We start from the raw sequence: 19,645 nt of genomic DNA, 5'->3' as shown, positions 1-19,645 counted from the left end.
TATTTACCTGATTTTGTAACTGCCATTTGTCTGGGGTTCATCTTTGGTTTCTCACTTTGGGGTATTTGTTTTAACCTCACTTAATGCCATAACAAATCACTTGTGGAATCTTCATTCCTAACCAGATGTCAAGCCCTGAGTCTTTGGAGTAGGAGCACTGACTCCAAGACCCTAGACTACCCAAGAACTAACACTAGGGAGTATCAAATAATGAGAACTCACACAAAGGAAACCACTTGAGTACAAGACCCAGCATCACCCAACCATGAGTAGCATCCTGTGCAGGATACCTCATCTAAACAACAAACAACAAAAATACAAACCCAATCATCAGTAGACAGGATTACCACCTCATTCAGCCTTGCCCAACAGAGTCCAAACACACACCCCCCCCTCCCCCCCCCCCCACACAAAACCTCAGCACAAATCTCACCCTATTTGAAGCTTACACAAACCACTGGACCAACCTTAGGGGGGCAAAAACCAAAAGGAAGAAAGAATTCAACCCTGAAGCCTGGGAAAAGTTTACCTCAAACACAATAAGTTAAAAAAAATTATGAAAAGGCAGAGAAATACTATACAAATGAAGGAACAAACTAGAAAAACAGAAGTCCAAATAAATGAAGAAGAAATAGGCAAACTCCCTGAAAAAGAATTCAGAATAATGATAGTAAAGATGATAAAAAATCTTGAAAACAAAATGGAGAAAATACAAGAATCAATTAACAAAGACCTAGAAGAATTAAAGAATAAACATAAGAGACATACAACACAATTACTGAAATTAAAAATACTCTGGAAAGAATCAATAGCAGAATATCTGAAGCAGAAGAATGAATCAGTGAGCTGGAAGATAAAATGGTGAAAATAATTTCTGAAGAGCAGAATAACCTCTGGGACAATATCAAATGCACCAACATTTGAATTACAGGGGTCCCAGAAGAAGAAGAGAAAAAGAAAGGGTATGAGAAAATTTTTGAAGAGATTATAGTTGAAAATTTCCCCAACATGGAAAAGGAAATAGTCAATCAAGTCCAAGAGGCATGAAGAGTCCCATACAGAATAAACCCAAGGAGAAACACACCAAGACACATACTAATCAAACTAACAGAATAAACACAAAGAAAGAATCTTAAAAGCAGTAAGGGAAAAGCAACAAGTAACATACCAGGGAAACCCCATACGTTTAACAGCTGATCTTTCAGCAGAAACTCTGCAGGCCAGAAGGGAATGGCAGGATATATTTAAAGTACTGAAAGGGAAAAATCTACAACCAAGATGACTGTACCCGGCAAGGATCTCATTCAAAATTGACGGAGAAATAAAAAGCTTTTCAGACAAGCAAAAGTTATGAAAAGTTAAGAGAAGTCAGTACCACCAAACCAGCTTTACAAGTGTTAAAGGGACTTATATAGTCAAGAAATACAAGAGAAGTAAAAAGATCTACAAAATCAACTCCAAACAATTAAGAAAATGGCAATAGGAATGTATATATCAATAATTACTTTAAATGTAAATAGATCAATTGCTTCAACCAGAAGACACAGACTGGCTGAATGGATACAAAAACAAGACCCATATATATGCTGTCTACAAGAAACCCACTTCAGACCTCAAGACACATATAAGCTGAAAGTGAGAGGATGGAAAAATATATTCCATGCAAATGGGAAGCAAAAGAATGCTGGAGTAGCAATCCTCATATCAGACAAAATAGAGCTTAATATAAAGAATACTACAGGAGATAAGGAAGGACAGTTCAATTTAGTTCAGTTCAGTCACTCAGTCATGTCCGACTCTTTGCAACCCCATGGACTGCAGCACGCCAGGCCTCCTTCAGTTCAGTTCAGTTCAGTCACTCAGTCGTGTCCGACTCTTTGTGACCGCATGAATTGCAGCACGCCAGGCCTCCCTGTCCATCACCAACTCCCGGAGTTCACTCAGACTCATGTCCATTAAGTCAGTGATGCCATCCAGCCATCTCATCCTCTGTCGTCCCCTTCTCCTCCTGCCCCCTGTCCCTCCCAGCATCAGAGTCTTTTCCAATGAGTCAACTCTTTACACGAGGTGGCCAAAGTACTGGAGTTTCAGCTTTAGCATCATTCCTTCCAAAGAAATCCCAGTGCTGATCTCCTTCAAAATGGACTGGTTGGATCTCCTTGCAGTCCAAGGGACTCTCAAGAGTCTTCTCCAACACCACAGTTCAAAAGCATCAATTCTTTGGCGCTCAGCCTTCTTCACAGTCCAACTCTCACATCCATACATGACCACTGGAAAAACCATAGCCTTGACTAGACGGACCTTTGTTGGCAAAGTAATGTCTCTGCTTTTGAATATGCTATCTAGGTTGGTCATAACTTTTCTTCCAAGGAGTAAGCATCCTTATCCATCACTAACTCCTGGAGTTTACCCAAACTCATATCCATTGAGTCAGTGATGCCATCCCACCATCTCATCCTCTGTCGTCACCTTCTCCTCCTGCCCCCAATCCCTCCCAGCATCAGGGTCTTTTCAAATGAGTCAGCTCTTCACATCAGGTGGCCAAAGTATTGGAGTTTCAGCTTCAACATCAGTCCTTCCAATGAACACTCAGGACTGATCTCCTTTAGGATGAACTGGTTGGATCTCCTTGCAGTTCAAAGGACTCTCAAGAGTCTTCTCCAACACCACAGTTGTAGCATCAATTCTTCAGCGCTCAGCTTTCTTCACAGTCCAACTCTCACATCCATACATGACTACTGGAAAAACCATAGCCTTGACTAGACGGACCTTTGTTGGCACTACATAATGATCAAGGGATCAATCCAAGAGGAAGACATAATAATTGTAAATATCTAGGCATCCAACATAGGAGTACCTCAATACACAAGACAAACACTAACAGGCCTGGCGTGCTGCGATTCATGGGGTCACAAAGAGCTGGACATGACTGAGCGACTGAACTGAACTGAACAGACATAAAAGGAGAAATTGACAGTATCACAATAATAGTAGAAGACTTTAATTAATTAGGAGACTTTAATTAACAGAAAATTAATATGGAAACACAAGTCTTAAATGATACATTAGATGAGATGGCTCTCACTGATATCTTTAGGACATTCCATCCAAATGCAGAATACACCTTCTTCTCAAGTGTACATGGAACATTCTCCAGGATAGACCACATCTTGGATCACAAATCAAATCTCAGTAAATTTAAGAAAACTGAAATTGTATCAAGCATCTTCTCTGACCACAACACTATGAGACTAGATATCATTTATAAGAAAAAAACTGTAAGAAACACAAACACATGGAGATTAAACAATACGTTTCTGAATAGCCAACAGGTTACTGAAGAAATCAAAAGGGAAATCAAAAAATTTCTAGAAACAAATGACAATGAAAACACGAAAACTCAAAACCTATGGGATGCAGCAAAAGCAGTTCTAAGAGGGAAGTTTATAGCAATACAATCCTACCTCAAGAAACCAGAAAAACATTGAATAGACAACCTAATTTATACCTAAAACAACTGGAAAAAGAGGAACCAAAAAACTCCAAAATTAGTAGAAGGAAAGAAATCATAAAGATCTGAGCAGAAATAAATGAAAAAGAAATGAAAAAAAACAATAGTAAAGATTAATAAAACTAAAAGCTGATTCTTTGAGAAGATAAACAAAACTGACAAGCCTTTAGCCAAACTCATCAAGGAAAAAAGAAAGAAGAATCAAATCAACAAAATTAGAAATGAAAAAGGAGAGGTTACAACAGACAGTGGGGTGACCCCCCATGTCACACATTGGCAAGGCTGGCAAAATTACAGGGTGTCTCTGAAGAGGGCACCCTGGGGCAAGCACATCTCACTCTGTTGAAGGGGATCCATGACCCTGTCACTCTACTGTCTGGAGGAGACCATAACCAAGAAAGAAAAGTTGTCATGTCAGGCAGCTTTCTGGACTTGGAGTTGTGTTAATGAATAAGTGACGACTTGGTGACCAGAAAAAAAAAGAGAGAGAGAGAGAGAGAGAGACTATTATGAACAACTATATGGCAATAAAATGGATAACCTGGAAGAAATGGACAGATTCTTAGAAAAGTTCAATCTTCTAAGACTGAACTAGGAAGAAACAGAAATTATGAACAACCCAATTACAAGCACTGAAATTGAAGCTGTGATCAAAAATCTTTCAGAAAACAAAAACCCAGGACTAGATGGCTTCACAGGAGAATTCTATCAAACATTTAGAGAAGAGCTATTGCCTATCTTTCTAAAGCTCTTTCAAAAAATCGCAGAGGAAGGAACACTTTCAAATTCATTCTACAAAGCCACTATCACTCTGATACCAAAACCAGACAAAGACAACACAAAAAAAGAAAACTACAAGCCAATATCACTGATGAACATAGATGCAAAAATTCTCAACAAAATTTTAGCAAACAGAATTCAGCAACACATCAAAAAGCTCATACACCATGATCAAGCTCGGTTTATTCCAGGGATGCAAGGATTCTTCAATATACGGAAATCAATCAATGTGATACACCACATTAACAAATTGAAAGATAAAACAATATGATAATCTCAATAGATGCAGGAAAAGCCTTTGACTAAATTCAGCACCCATTTATGATTAAAACTCTTCAAAAAATGTGCATAGAAGGAACCTACCTCAACATAATAAAGGCCATATATGATAAGCCTACAGCAAACATTATTCTCAATGGTAAAAAGTTGAAAGCATTTCCCCTAAGGTCAGGAACAAGACGAGGGTGTTCACTTTCACCACTATTATTCAGCATAGTTCTAGAAGTCCTAGCCACACCAGACTAGAAAAAGAAATAAAAGGAATTCAGATTGGAAAAGAAGAAGTAAAGTTCTCACTGTTTGCAGATGACATGATACTGTACATAAAAAACCCTAAAGATAGTATCAGAAAATTACTAGAGCTAATCAGTGAATATAGCAAAGTTGCAGGATACAAAATCAATACATAGAAATCACTTGCATTTCTATATACTAACAATGAAAATACAGAAAGAAATTAAGGAATCAATCCCATTCACCATTGCAACAAAAAGAAATATCTAGGAATAAATTTACCTAAGGAGACAAAAGAACTCTACACAGAAAATTGTAAGACACTAATGAAAGAAATCAAAGGTGACATAAACAGATGGAGAGATACTCCATGTTCCTGGGTAGGGAGAATCAATATTGTGAAAATGACTATATTAACAAATACAATCTACAGATTCAATGTGATCCCTATCCAATTACCAATGACATTTTTCACAGAACTAGAACAAAAATTTTCACAATTCATATGGAAACACAAAAGACCCGATATAGCCAAAGTGGTCTTGAGAAAGAAGAATGGAGCTGGAGGAAACAAACTCCCTGACTTCAGATTTTACTACAAAGCTACAGTCATCAAGACAGTATGGTACTGGCACAAAAACAGAAATATAGACCAATGGAACAAGATAGAAAGCTCAGAAATAAACCCATACACCTATGGGTACCTAATTTTCGACATACAAGGCAAGAATATACAATGGGGCACACAGCCTCTTCAATAAATGGTGCTGGGAAATCTGGACAGCCACATGTAAAAGAACGAAATTAGAACACTTCCTAACACCACACACAAAGACAAACTCAAAATGGATTAAAGACCTAAATGCAAGACCAGAAACTACAAAACTCCTAGAGGAAAACATAGGCAGAACACCTGATTACATAAATCAAAGCAAGATCTTCTATGACCCACCTACTAGAGTAATGGAAATAAAAACAAAAGTAAACAAGTGGGATCTGATTAAACATAAAAGCTTTTGCACAGCAAAGGAAACTATAAGCAAGGTGAAAAGACAACCCTCAGAATGGGGGAAAACAATAGCAAATGAGACAACTGACAAAGGATTAATTTCCAAAATATACAAGCAGCTCATACAACTCAATACCAGCAAAATAAACAACCCAATCAAAAAGTGGGAAAAAGACCCAAGCAGACATTTCTCCAAAGAAGACACACAGATGGCTAACAAACACATGAAAAGATGCTCAACATTGCTCATTATTAGAGAAATGCAAATCAAAACTACAATGAGATATCACCTCACATCAGTCAGAATGGCCATCATCAAAAACTCTACAAACAATAAATGCTGGAGAGGGTGTGGAGAAAAGGGTGGCTCAGACGGTAAAGTGTCTGCCTGCAATGCAGCAGACCCAGGTTCAATCCCTGGGTCAGATCCCCTGGAGAAGGAAATGGCAATCCACTCCAGTACTCTTGCCTGGAAAATTCCATGGATGGAGGAGGCTGGTGGGCTACAGTCCATGGGGTTGCAAAGAGATGGACACAACTGAGCAAATTCACTTTCTTCTTTCTTTCTTGCACTGTCAGTGGGAATGTAAACTGATATAGCCACTATGGAAGAAGGTATGGAGATTACTTAAAAAACTAGGAATAAAACCACATGACCCAGAAATCCCATTCCTAGGCATATACCCTGAGGAAACCCAAATTGAAAAAGACACATGTATCCCATTGTTCATTGCAGCACTATTTACACTACTGACAACAGATGAATGGATAAAGACGTTGTGGTACCTATACACAATGGAATATTACTCAGCCATAAAAAGGAATGCCTCTGAGTCAGTTCTCATGAGGTGGATGAACCTAGAACCTATTATAGAGTGAAGTCAGTCAGAAAGAGAAAGATAAATATTGTATTCTAATGGATATATACAGAATCTAGAAAAAATGGAACTGAAGAATTTATTCACAGGGCAGCAATGAAGAAACAGACAAAGAGAATAGACTTATGGACGTGGGGAGGGGGGAAGAGAGGGTGAGATGTAACATGGAAACTTACATTACCGTGTGTAAAATAGATGGCCAAGGGGAACTTGCTGTATGGCTCAGGAAACTCAGACAGGGGCTCTGTGTCAACCTGGAGGGGTGGGGTGGGGAGGGAGATGGGAGGGGGGTTCAGGAGGGAGGGGATATATGTATACCTATGGCTGATTTATGTTGAGGTTTGACAGAAAACAACAAAATTCTGTAAAGCAATTATCCTTTAATAAAAAAATGAATTAATTTTAAAAAAAGGTAAATGATTCAAGACTTCTCTGGTGATACAGTGGATCAGAGTCTGCCTGTCAATGCAGGAGACACAGTCTTGATCCCTGGTCTGGGAAGATTCCACATGTCACAGAGCAACTAAGACAGTGCACCACAACCGCTGAGCCATGTGCTGCAACTATGCTATGCTATGCTAAGTCGCTTCAGTTGTGTCCGACTCTGTGCGACCCCACAGACGGAAGCCCACGAGGCTCTCCCGTCCCTGGGATTCTCCAGGCAAGAACACTGGAGTGGGTTGCCATTTCCTTCTCCAATGCATGAAAGGGAAAAGTGAAAGTGAAGTTGCTCAGTCGTGTCCAACTCTTAGCGACCCTATGGACTGCAGCCCACCAGGCTCCTCCATCCATGGGATTTTCCAGGCAAGAGTACTGGAGTGGGGTGCCATTGCCTTCTCCAACTACTGAAGCCCAAGCACCCTAGACCCCATTCTCTGCAGCAAGAGAAGCCACTGCAATGAGAAGTCCACACACTGCAACAAAGAGTAGCCCCCACTTGCCGCAAACAGAGAAAGCCCACATGTAGTAACAAAGACTGAGTGCAACCAAAACAATAAATAAATAAAGAAGTAAATGATCCAAAGTGGTAATAAATAGTAAGCCTGCTAGATAATAAATTTTCTTTTTAGAAGGTCTGTTTTACTAGTAACAATAATTGCTAATACTTATGGAAGACTTTCAATACTAACTACTTTAAATGTTCATTTTCTCATAACAAGCCTATTAATACTATTAATACTCTTATCTTACAGATTAAAAAAAAACCTCTAAGGTTTAGAGAGAGTCACTGGCCAAGATCACATGGGGATTAGGTGGCAGATCTGAGACCAGATGCTGGTCTGGCTCATATCAAAGTCCAGGCTTTTAATCACTCTGTGATACTTCTGCTTAGTTTTATTTTCCAGTTAAAATATGTATTGTTTAAAAAATAAGGTCAGAGTAAAATCAACGCCATTTCCTTTCTACTGAAAGAGGTGCTGAGACCTTCAGTGGGTTGGCTGTAACTCTTAGAAATCAGTGTGTTGAGAAGTGGAGGAGAGGGATGGCCAACACAGAGATGTCAAGGGCTCAGACCAGAGGGGAGGGAGCAAACACAGACCCCACCATGGTACGCATCTCTTTGAGTGCTTTGCTTACATAATTCTCCTTCTTGACAGCCTCTTGGAGCTCCATGGCCTGCTGCACGTACATTTTCCCAGCTAGGATTTCATTCTCCAGCATGGACAGCTCCTTCAGTGAAATGGGCCAATTCAACCTTTCTAATGCCTCATTCAAAGCTGCCTTGTTTTCTAAGTACCGCATTGGTTTGTTTGCATCTAACCTAGAGAAGGAAGAAGAAAGAGAAATGTAATGTGATCATAACAGAAAACATATGGAAAGATGGTTTTTCAGTCAACCCTCCCCTGAGAAACATCTGTCGGAGCAGATGTCAGGTGTTGACAGAATTGCAGCCAAGCCTTCTTGTCCATCGGGGCTTTGGTAGTTTGCACAAGTTAGAAATAATCATATCTGAGTCATGGGAGGCCCTTTTCCCCATTATTTAATTTGATGGTCTGATTTTATAGAACTTTGTTACACGAGTTTTTTTTTTTTTTTCCCAACAATTTTTTCCAGCATGTTTGGAACCCATTCCTTTCTCCTTAGGTCTAACATTTGGCAGAAGCAAAAGCAAGTTTCAAAGAGATTTCAAACAGCTATGCCTAGAAGTGACTGGAAAACAAGCAAACACTAAACCCAAATATTTGTCTCAGTGCAATAATTCTTCTATTAGCTCATGTTAGCTGCCTTTATCTCCTGTCCTCTTATAAGCCTAAATAGGCCTATACTTTCTGGTTTCACTGATTTGGTTCACAAAGAACAGAAGCCAAACTTTCTATCAGCTGATGAACAGGACGCACGATTCCAGGGGAAGCCAGTCGGGTGTGGAGGGCCCAAGTCCTAAATTCTGTTTCTAGTCCCAGCTACTTCTGAGTCAGATATTCATGGAAGGGGGTACAGAGAGGGTGATGGATAGATTGACTGAGGGAGATATGGGGAGAAGAACATTTCATAATTATCATTCTCTTATTGCTGAAGTATCTTTTTATTTTTTTAAGTGTGTGTTGGAAGAGCACACTATAAACCCAGTACAATCACAGGACTCAATCCACAGACAAACTTGTCTCCAGAAGGCAGCAAAAATTCTTACTAAAAATCTACATGGGAGTGAGGTCAGGAAAATAGTAAAATGAGAAACCCCAGGCCTCATTCCCCCACAGAAATGCTGACAATAATATGTGGACAAACTGCCTTTGTGAGTATTCCAAGAAGCCAGTTAAAAGGTACCAGCTCTCCAGAAGTTCAAAGCCAAGAAGAGTGGGCACTGAAGTGAGTATTAGGAACATTTGTTGCACGTTGCCTGGCCTAGCCCCTTCCCTTTCTTGGCACCTGCGGAGCAACTCAGAGGAAATGAAGTCCTGGCTTCTCCGAAAGAGAAGAGTGGAACATGTATGCAGCATTTTGGCCTTCTGTGGGGCTGCTTGAGAGACTAGCTTTTGTCTCACTTGACTCAGAGTGCCAATAAAAATGGCAGCATACTTTGCATGCCAGGTTACTGGCAGCTGAGAGCAAAGGCAAGCTTCATGGCTGGTTACAGTGCCAGAGATACTGCAGTACCCAAGGAAAGACACCAGGGGGAGGAAAAGATTACCCGCTCCTGAGAAAAGACAGGGGCAAATCTCTTCGACTGGGAAATTACACACATACACACCACCACCACCACCACCACTACCACTCCTAGAGAAGAAATACTCTCAGAAAAGCTGTGAGAGGTTCCCAGAATCTCTAGTCAGAATGATTGGTGAAGGTCTTCCCCTATAAGAAGTCATCTATAAAGACTGGGACAAGTGTCTGCCTTTTCAAATGTCCAGATCTTGCCTAAAAGTACTAAGGAATGAAGAGAAACAGAACAGTGGCTTAATCAAAGGAACAAAATAAATCTCCAGAAATCTACACTAAAGAAAAGAGCTATGAATTACCTGACAGAGAATTGAAAATTACTGTCTTAAAAATGCTCATTGAGCTCAAAGAGAATACAGACAACTAAATGGAATCAGGAAAATGATGGATGAACATATTAAGAATATCAACAAAGACACAGAAACTATAAAAAGAACCAAACAGAAATTCTGTATCTGAGGAATATAATAACTGAAAAATTCACTGAGTGAGTGACTGAGTGAAGTCGCTCAGTTGTGTCCGACTCTTTGCGACCCCGTGGACTGTAGTCCACCAGGCTCCTCCACCCATGGGATTCTCCAGGCAAGAATACTGGAGTGGGTTGCCATTCCCTTCTCCAGGGGATCTTCCTGACCCAGGGATTGAGCCCAGGTCTCCCACATCGCAGGCAGACGCTTTAACCTCTGAGCCACCAGGGAAGCCCGAAAAATTCACTAGAGAGCTTCAAAAGGTGACTTGGTAAATCAGAAAAAAAAATCAGAAAATTATGACTATTTTAAGTCATAAATTGTTACAAGAGACAAAGAAGGACATTCAATTCAGTTCAGTCGCTCAGTTATGTCTGACTCTGTGACCCATGGACTACGGCACGCCAGGCTTCCCTGTCCATCACCAACTCATGGAGCCTACTCAAACTTATGTCCATCAAGTTGGTGACGCCATCCAACCATCTCATCCTCTGTTGTCCCTTTCTCCTCCCACCTTCAATCTTTCATAGGATCAGGGTCTTTTCCAATGAGTCAGTTCTTCCCATCAGGTGGCCAAAGTATTGGGGTTTCAGCTTCAACATCAGTCCTTCTGATGAATATTTAGGACTGATTTCCTTTAGGATGGACTGGTTGGATCTCCTTGCAGTCCAAGGGACCCTCAAGAGTCTTCTCCAACACCACAGTTCAAAAGCATCAATTCTTCGGCACTCAGTTTTCTTTACAACCCAACTCTCACATCCATACATAACCACTGGAAAAACCATAGCTTTGACTAGACAGACCTTTGTAGGCAAAGTAATGTCTGCTCTTTAATATGCTGTCTAGGTTGATCATAGCCTTTCTTCCAAGGAGCAAGCGTCTTTTAATTTCATGGCTGCAGTCACCATCTACAGTGATTTTGGAGCCCCCCAAATAAAGTCTCTCACTGTTTCTACTGTTTCCTCATCTATTTGCCATGAAGTGATGGGACTAGATGCCATGATCTTCGTTTTCTGAATGTTGAATTTTAAGCCACCTCTTCTACTCTCCTCTTTCACTCTCATCAAGAGGCTCTTTAGTTCTTCTTCACTTTCTGACATAAGTGTGGTGTCACCTGTGTATCTGAGGTTATTGGTATTTCTCCTAGCAATCTTGACTCCAACTTGTGCTTCATTTAGCCTGGCATTTCTCATGATGTATTCTGCATATAAGTTAAATAAGCAGGGTGACAATATACAGCTTTGACATACTCCTTTCCTGATTTGGAACCAGTCTGTTGTTCCATGTCCAGTTCTAACTGTTGCTTCTTGACCTTAATACAGATTTTTCCGGAGGCAGGTCAGGTGGTCTGGTATTCCCATCTCTTTAAAAATTTTCCACACTTTGTTGTGATCCACACAGTCAAAGGTTTTGGCATAGTCAATAAAGTAGAAATAGATGTTTTTCTGGAACTCTCTCTGTTTTTCGATGATCCAAAGGATGTTGACAATTTGATCTCTGGTTCCTCTGCCTTTTCTAAATCCAGCTTGAACATCTGGAAGTTCACGGTTCACTACTGTTGAAGCCTGGGTTGGAGAATTTTGAGCATTACTTTACTAGCGTGTGAGATCAGTGCAATTGTGTGGTAGTTTGATCATTCTTTGGCATTGCCTTTCTTTGAGATTGGAGTGAAAACTGACTTTTTCCAGTCCTGTGGCCACTGCTGAGTTTTCCGAATTTGCTGGCATATTGAGTGCATTACTTTCACAGCATTATCTTTTAGGATTTGAAGTAGCTCAACTGGAATTTCATCACCTCCACTGGCTTTGTTCGTAGTGATGCTTCCTAAGGCCCACTTGACTTCGCATATAAGAAGGACATTATATGATGGTAAAATGGGTCCATCCACAAGGAAGATATGACAGTTATAAATATGCACCTAACTTCACAGCTCCCAAATATAGAAGCAAACATTAACAGAATTGAAGGGAAAACTGAAACACTATAAGAGAAGATTTCAATTTCCATTTTCAATAATGGATACAACCACGAAACAGAAGACCAATAAAGAAACAGAGGACTTGAAAAACATGATAGATTAATTAGACCAAACAGACATACACAGAACACACTACAAACCAATAGCAGAATACATATTCTTCCTAAGTGCACATGGAACATTCTCTTCAGGATAAACCACATGTAAAAGCACAAGTCTTAAAAGTTTTAAGATTAAATCATATAAAATATATTCTCCAATCACAGTAGAATAAAACTAGAAATCAAATATGTGGAAATTAAACAACCAATGGGCCAAAGAATAAATCATAAGAGAGACTGTAAAATATCTTGAGATATTTTAAAATAAGAATACAACATATTAAAATTCTAAGATATAGCAAAAACAGTCCTAAGAGGGAAATCTATAGTGCTAAGTACTTCTATTAAAAAAGAGAAAATATCTCAAATCAACAACCTAACTTTACACTTCAAAGAAGCGGGAAAATGAAGAATAAACTCAAAGTTGGCAGAAGAAAAGAAATAATAAAGATGAGAGCAGAAATAAGTGAAATAGAGAGAACAGTAGAAAAAAATGTATGAAACTAAGAGTTAGTTTCTGGAAAGAGCAGCAAAAATGACAAATGTTTATTAGCTAGATGAAGAAGAAGAAAGAGAAAACTCAAATAACTAGAATCAGAAAGGAAAGAATGAACATTACAACTGTTATCAGAGAAATAAGAAGGATATTTTATAAAAGGCTACCAGGATCCATTATACACCAACAAAGTGGATAATCTAGAAGAAATGGACAAATTTCTGTAAAAATATAACCAAGACTGAATCAGAAAGAAATTAAAAATCTGAACAGATTTGTAACTAGTAAGGAGATTGAATCAGCAAACAAATAATTTCCAACAAATATGAGCCCAGTACTATATGGCTTCCATGGAGAGAACTACCAAACATTTAAAGAAGAATTAACACCAATCCCTCTCAAATAATTCCAAATATTGAAGAGGAGGGAACATTTTGAAACTCATTCTATGATGCCAGCATCACCCTGATACCAAAGCCAGACAAAGATACTACAAGATGAGAAAACTACAGCCCAATATTGCTTTTGAACATTGATTCAATACTAGCAAACCAAATTCAACAACACATTAAATGAATGAGACACTGAAGAATGAGACTTATTCCTAGAATGCAATAGTAAATATCAGTCAATATAATAAATCACAGTAACAGAATGAAGGAAAAAAATGACTTAATCATCTCAATGGATACAGCAAAATCATGATGAATTCAACACTCTTTCATGATTAAAAATGAAAACACTCAACAAACTAGGATTAGGAGGAAACTACCTCAATATGGGGCCTCCCCAGTGGCTCAGAGGTAAATAATCCACCTGCAATTCAGGAGACACAAGTTCAGTCCCTGGGTTGGGAAGACCCCCTGGGGAAGGGCACGGCAACCCACTCCAGTATTCTTGCCAGGAAAATCCTGTGGACAGAGGAACCCAGCAGGCTAAGGTCCGTGAGACTGCAAAGAGTTGGACATGACTGAAGCAACTGAGCACAAGCACAAGCACTGCAATATAGTAAAGGTGTCATAACTCACTCAAAATCCTGCTTTAGATGGTAAGGAGGGAAGTGATGTCATGGAAGACAGTGGAGCAGAAAAATCAAGGAACTGGTCTTTTCACCAAAACAACTATTTGATAGAATTAACTGTTTCGGAACTCAAGAATGTAGTTGAATACTTATATAGCATTCAGAAGAATGCTTGATGAAGAGAGAGGCTGACATGTAGGGAAATCTCTGTCAGGTCACTGGCTGACCACAGGGATGACAATACTTTAGTGAACACACATGATAAAGAATAGAAAAACACCAATACAGTATACTAACGCATACATATGGAATTTAGAAAGATGGTAACAATAACCCTGTATACGAGACAGCAAAAGAGACACAGATGTATAGAACAGTCTTTTGGACTCTGTGGGAGAGGGCGAGGGTGGGATGATTTGGGAGAATGGCATTGAAACATGTATAATATCATATAAGAAATGAATTGCCAGTCTAGGTTCGATGCAGGATACAGGATGCTTGGGGCTGGTGCACTGGGATGACCCAAAGAGATGGTATGGGGAGGGAGGTGGGAGGGGGGTTCAGGATTGGGAACACATGTACACCCGTGGCAGACTCATGTTGATGTATGGCAAAACCAATACAATACTATAAAGTAAAAAATAAAATAAAATATGGGAAAAAAAGAACATTAAAGAATATAGTCTTTCCAAAATAGCGTGAAAAGACATTAAACAGACAACTGCAGGCTTCATCAAGCAACAACAGCAATTTCTGGGGAGGGTAGAGAATCTAATTTCCTGAGTTACTGTTACAATGCCCAAAATGTTCAGTTTTCAACAAAAAATTACAAAGAATACCAAGAAACATGGATGCATACAGCCCATTGACAGGGGAAGAAAGCAACAGACACATAAAGTTCAGACACTGGACTTGGCAGACAAAGACTTAAAATAACTTTCTTAAAAGCCAATTTTCAAATTCACATTGAATTTCAAGGGGCCACAAATAACCAGAACAGTTTTGAAACAAAACAACAAAGTTGGGAGACTTTCAAAACTCACTATAGCCCGCTAGGATTTTCTGTCCATAGAATTCTACAGGCAAGAATACTGCACTGGGTTGCCATTCTCCAGGGATCTTCCCAACCCGGGGATTGAACCCAGGTCTCTTGACTGCAGGCAGATTCTTTACCATCTGAGCCAGCAGGAAGCCCAGAAAGCAGACTGGTAGTTACTAAAGTGGGAGAGAGGAATGGGGAAGGTGTACTTAACAGGTACAAGGTATTTTGTGAGATGATAGAGAAGTTATGAAAGTAAAGGAACGTGCGGCTTGCACAATATTAAAAAAATTTTTTTATTGGAGCATAGTTGCTTTACAATGTTGTTATTTTCTGCTGTATAGCAAACTGAACTAACTGTGAATAACTTAAGTATTACCAAGTAGCACATTTTAAAACAGTTAAAAGAAACTGTTAACTGTAGGTTATATGAATTTTACCAAAATTAAAAAGCAATTTTAAAGATGAAAAGGAACTGGCTTACTTTTTTTTTTCCTCTGGAGATAATGCTCGCCAAACAATTTTATTCAAGCGCCTGTTTAAAAAAAAAATCAACAGTAATTATTTAATTGCAATACTTTACTTCAAAAGAAAAGGCTGAGCCCAGGCAGGGAAAGCCCAAGCCACACACCCCTACAGGACCACACCATTGCACTTGCTCGGAGATTGGATGTGAGGGTCTCCCTCCCTCAGCATCACTGCAGAAGCTTTATGACTCTGTGGCAATCATGCTAAATATGAAAGGAGGGCTTAGTTCTCAGCTCCATTAGGTAAAACCCAGGCTGAAAAAAGGCAGCAAACTAACTGGTCTCTCTGCACGAAGATATTTTTAAACATCTGATTTTCATCTTAAGGAAAAATACAAGTGTGCCCTTAGCCTGCCTCCTGTAGACATTTTTCTGTCTGAATTTGTAGAACAAAAAAGGGTTAATAGGGTCATAAATAAGAGAACTGGGATACACTTTAGAGATCAACCAGCCTGACCTCTTTGTTTTCCAAATGTGGCTGCTGAGGGGGCAGAATGATGAAGCGCCTTGCTCATCCAGCATAGAGAGTTGGGCCTGAGACTAAGCTCACTGACCATGTTTGCAGAAAGGTTCTGGAAAGGAGGAAGTTGGAGCCAGTGCTTTCAATTGGGTAGTTACAGCTCCTTTTCTTGTTACTAATCAGCGATGCTCCAGGTTTCCTGGAGCGCCAGGCACAGAACACTGGCTCCATGGGTTGTGAGCTGGTGTCCATGAAACGGAAAAGGCTCAATAAGTTGGAGTGGGAGAACACTGCCACTCCCCAGGAGGCACGCTCCTAATCCTTGGGCCCAGTGTCTGTGGCACAGGGCTCTGGGAGCATACTTTGGGTGGTGTTATCTTGCCCTGATCATCCATCATGAGCTTGGGGAGGTCATGGAAAGGGGTCTAGTGTGGTGGTGAAGAGCAGAGACTCTGGAGCCACTGGGCCCAAAGCTCAGTGTTCCCCTCTTATTATCCAGTAGACTTTGGGCCAGTAGCCAACTTTTCTGTAGAATGTGGATAATAACAGTACCTCCCTCCCAGTGTTGCAGTGCAGATTTAATAAGCAAGTGTATGCATCGTACACAGAACTGTGTCTGACACAGGTAAATGCTCTGTAAGTGACAGAAAGAGTCAGGAAGCGGGAAACAAGCCAGCTCTGCCCCTGTCTCCTTCGATATTTTTGGTTCTTTGTGGCCTCATTAGAAGGGCTTCCTTGGTAGCTCAGATGGTAAAGAACCTTCCTGCAATGCAGGAGACCAGTTTTGATCCCTGGGTCAGGAAGATCCCAGCAGGAAATGGCAGCCCAATTAGCCATTCTTGCCTGGAAAATTCCAAGGACAGGGGAGCCTGGTGGGCTATAGTCCATGGGGTTACAAGAAATTGGCTTTCTTTTAAAAAGATTTTATTTATTTATTTGGCTGCCCTGGGTCTTAGTTGAGGCACGCAGGGCTTCCCTGGTGGCTCAGACAGTAAAGAATTCTTCTGCAATGAGGGAGACCTGGGTTGCAATGAACGTTTGATCCCTGAGTTGGGAAGATCCCCTGGAGAAGGAAATGGCAACCCACTCCATCCAGTATTCTTGCCTGGAGAATTCCCATGGACAAAGGGAATGGGGTTGCAAAGAGTCAGACACAATTAAGCGACTAAGCACACAATAGGATCTTTAATCTTCATGGTGGCGTGCAGGATCTTTTTTGGTTGTGGACTGTGGGATCTAGTTCCCTGAGGGATCAAACCTGGGCTGCCTGCATTGGGAGTGTGGAGTCTTAGTCACTGGACCATCAGGGAAGTCCCAATTTTCTTTAATCATGTGGTTGATTAAACAAAGACGAGGGCTTCTAAAACTTGTGTGCATTTATGGAAAATAAAAAAACTATTTTAAACTATTTTAAAATTTAAACCTTGAAAGTGGAGGCAATGGGAGAGAGAGGCTGGGAGTGTAGACATGGGCTTGGCAGAGACACTGGTCTGGGTTCAAATCTCAGAGGCTCTGCTTTATTGCGGTATGCTCCTATTACATAACTTAAAAAAATATTCATTTATTTGGCTGTGTCAGATTTTAGTTGTAGCACTTGGACTCTCTAGCTGTGGCATGCAAGGCTCAGTAGTTGTGGCACTCAGGCTTAGTTACTTTGTGGCATGTGGGATCTTAGTTCCCCAACCAGGGATTGAACCTGCAACCCCTGCATTGCAAGGCAGATTCATAACCACTGGACCACCAGGGAAACCCCTGTTACCTAATTTTTGAAAACTGCTTTCTTACCAATAAAACAAGGATAACACCTGGCATTAAGGGGATTAAATGAGCAGTATGTATAAAGTGATCAGAAATAACTAGGGCTCATTCCTTCCAGGTTCTAAAGAAGAGGGAGACTTAGAAATTCAGGAATGGTTGGTGAATATGGGTTCAATTAGCTATGACATGTCTCTAATTTTATTTATTTTTAAAATGAAAAGAAAAATGCTTACCACAGTGCCTGTCATGTACTAAGTGCTCAAAGGTTAGTGTTTTTATTTATTATTATTATTATTTTGGCCATGCTGCATGCAGGTGGGATTTTAGTCCCCCACCAGGCATTGAGCCCACACCCCCTATAATGGAAGTGAGAAGTCCTAACCACTGGACCTCCAGGGAAGCCCCCTGTCTCTAATTTTGTTTCTTCAGAAAATATTTTCCTAAGAGGGTATGTATTTTCATAACCCCTATTTTTCCTCCATTTGCCATCTTCACTGAACTATTTCAAAGCACACAGAAAAAGCAAGCAGGCATGAATTGAGGGCAGTGGAGAGTATATGAATCCTGGCTCCACTGGTGTAGAAGGCAGCCACAGGAAAGCCTTTAAAAGTGTGGGATGAGAGCTGTCCGGGATACTGGGGTTTGATAAACCACAATCTTCCTGTTTTTAGGAGAGTCAAACTTGACCTCAGGTTCACCATGAACACAGCTGCAGAAAAATCACCCGAGAATCTAGCCAGCAATGATATCCTCAGAGCTTATGTGCAGATACACAAAGTCAAAACTGCTCCTGCAATTCTTAAAATACTGAAACACAAGGACTCCTATACCTGGGAATTAGGTGTGACCAAAATAGCTAGAGTGTCACTACTTTGACCAAAGGACTGTAAGCTTCCAACTTACTTGGTCATCCCCAACCATACAGACTTAAGAGTTGTATCTGGCTTACCTGTGGTGGGAAACTCCTTACAAATGTTTTATTGGGGATGAGATGGGGATAAATCAAGTTTCACTAATTATTTTTCATAGTCTGCATAGCTTTAGAAAGATGGGGCAAGATGGAAAAGGGAACTGAGATTTATACCAGCAAACAAATACTAATAAATACAAAAGATCAGGAGCTGTGTTCTAAATAATATGAATGTTAATACTATTAAAAACAACATTAAATAGTTCATTTAAAATAAACATCAAATTAATGATACCAAATAATATACATTCAATCAATATTAATATTAAAGTTAATGCTAATAATCATATTTAAATCAATACCATTTTATTATTTTAATAACAATATGGTATAATATTTCTCTGAGGGTTTTAAAGGCTTTTCCAGATTCACTTATTGGAAGTAAGAACTGGGACAGAGCACTGCTAGGTCTGTATTTTGGTTTTGCTATGAATGAAGGACTCTCTTCTGCCTAGGAATGGAGGGTCTCTGTCCTTCTGGAAATTCTCAGGAAAGGGTCATCTTAGTGGAAAGAACTATTTGACTTTTCCACCCCATGTATATATGATTATTTTAGCATCAGCAGATTCAGGGAATGAAAGAGGGAAGTAATTAACATTAGTTGCTCTTTATGTATATAATTTACATAACCTTCAAACCGCCCTGTGAACCAGATTTTTGCAAATAAGGAATCTGCAGCTCACAAGTGTCACATTGTTGCATGACCTGTTGCATGACCTGTTGCATGACCTGTCAAGCAACTGTCAGAGCCAAGAATGAAACCCCTGAGCTGTCTGACCTCAAAGCCCCAGTCTGTGGCCCTGTAGCAGGCTTTCACAGACTAGGTAATCACAGCACACAAATATTTGAACAAGTCAAGCAAATTAAATTATAATATAAATGATATCATTATATTATATTTTATATAACTGAACTAGATGAATTTTAATAACTAAACCTGAATTAGATCAAATTCAAATTAAATTCCGACAGTCAAAA

General features: G+C 39.9%; 1 protein-coding gene across 1 annotated transcript in view; it reads right to left on the bottom strand.

The window, feature by feature from the left end:
• Positions 1-19,645, bottom strand: part of VWA3B (von Willebrand factor A domain containing 3B) — a 179,413-nt gene that overhangs the window by 33,325 nt on the left and 126,443 nt on the right. The window contains exons 20-21 of the mRNA XM_052649405.1: positions 15,437-15,487; positions 8,237-8,453 (exon numbers count right to left, since the gene is read on the bottom strand). Of these exons, the coding sequence (XP_052505365.1) occupies positions 8,237-8,453; positions 15,437-15,487 (268 nt within the window). The remainder of the gene's footprint in view (positions 1-8,236; positions 8,454-15,436; positions 15,488-19,645) is intronic.

The sequence above is a fragment of the Budorcas taxicolor genome, chromosome 11, assembly GCF_023091745.1.
Source record: "Budorcas taxicolor isolate Tak-1 chromosome 11, Takin1.1, whole genome shotgun sequence".
Lineage (NCBI taxonomy): Eukaryota > Metazoa > Chordata > Mammalia > Artiodactyla > Bovidae > Budorcas > Budorcas taxicolor.
This window is presented reverse-complemented; position numbering and strand designations above follow the sequence as displayed.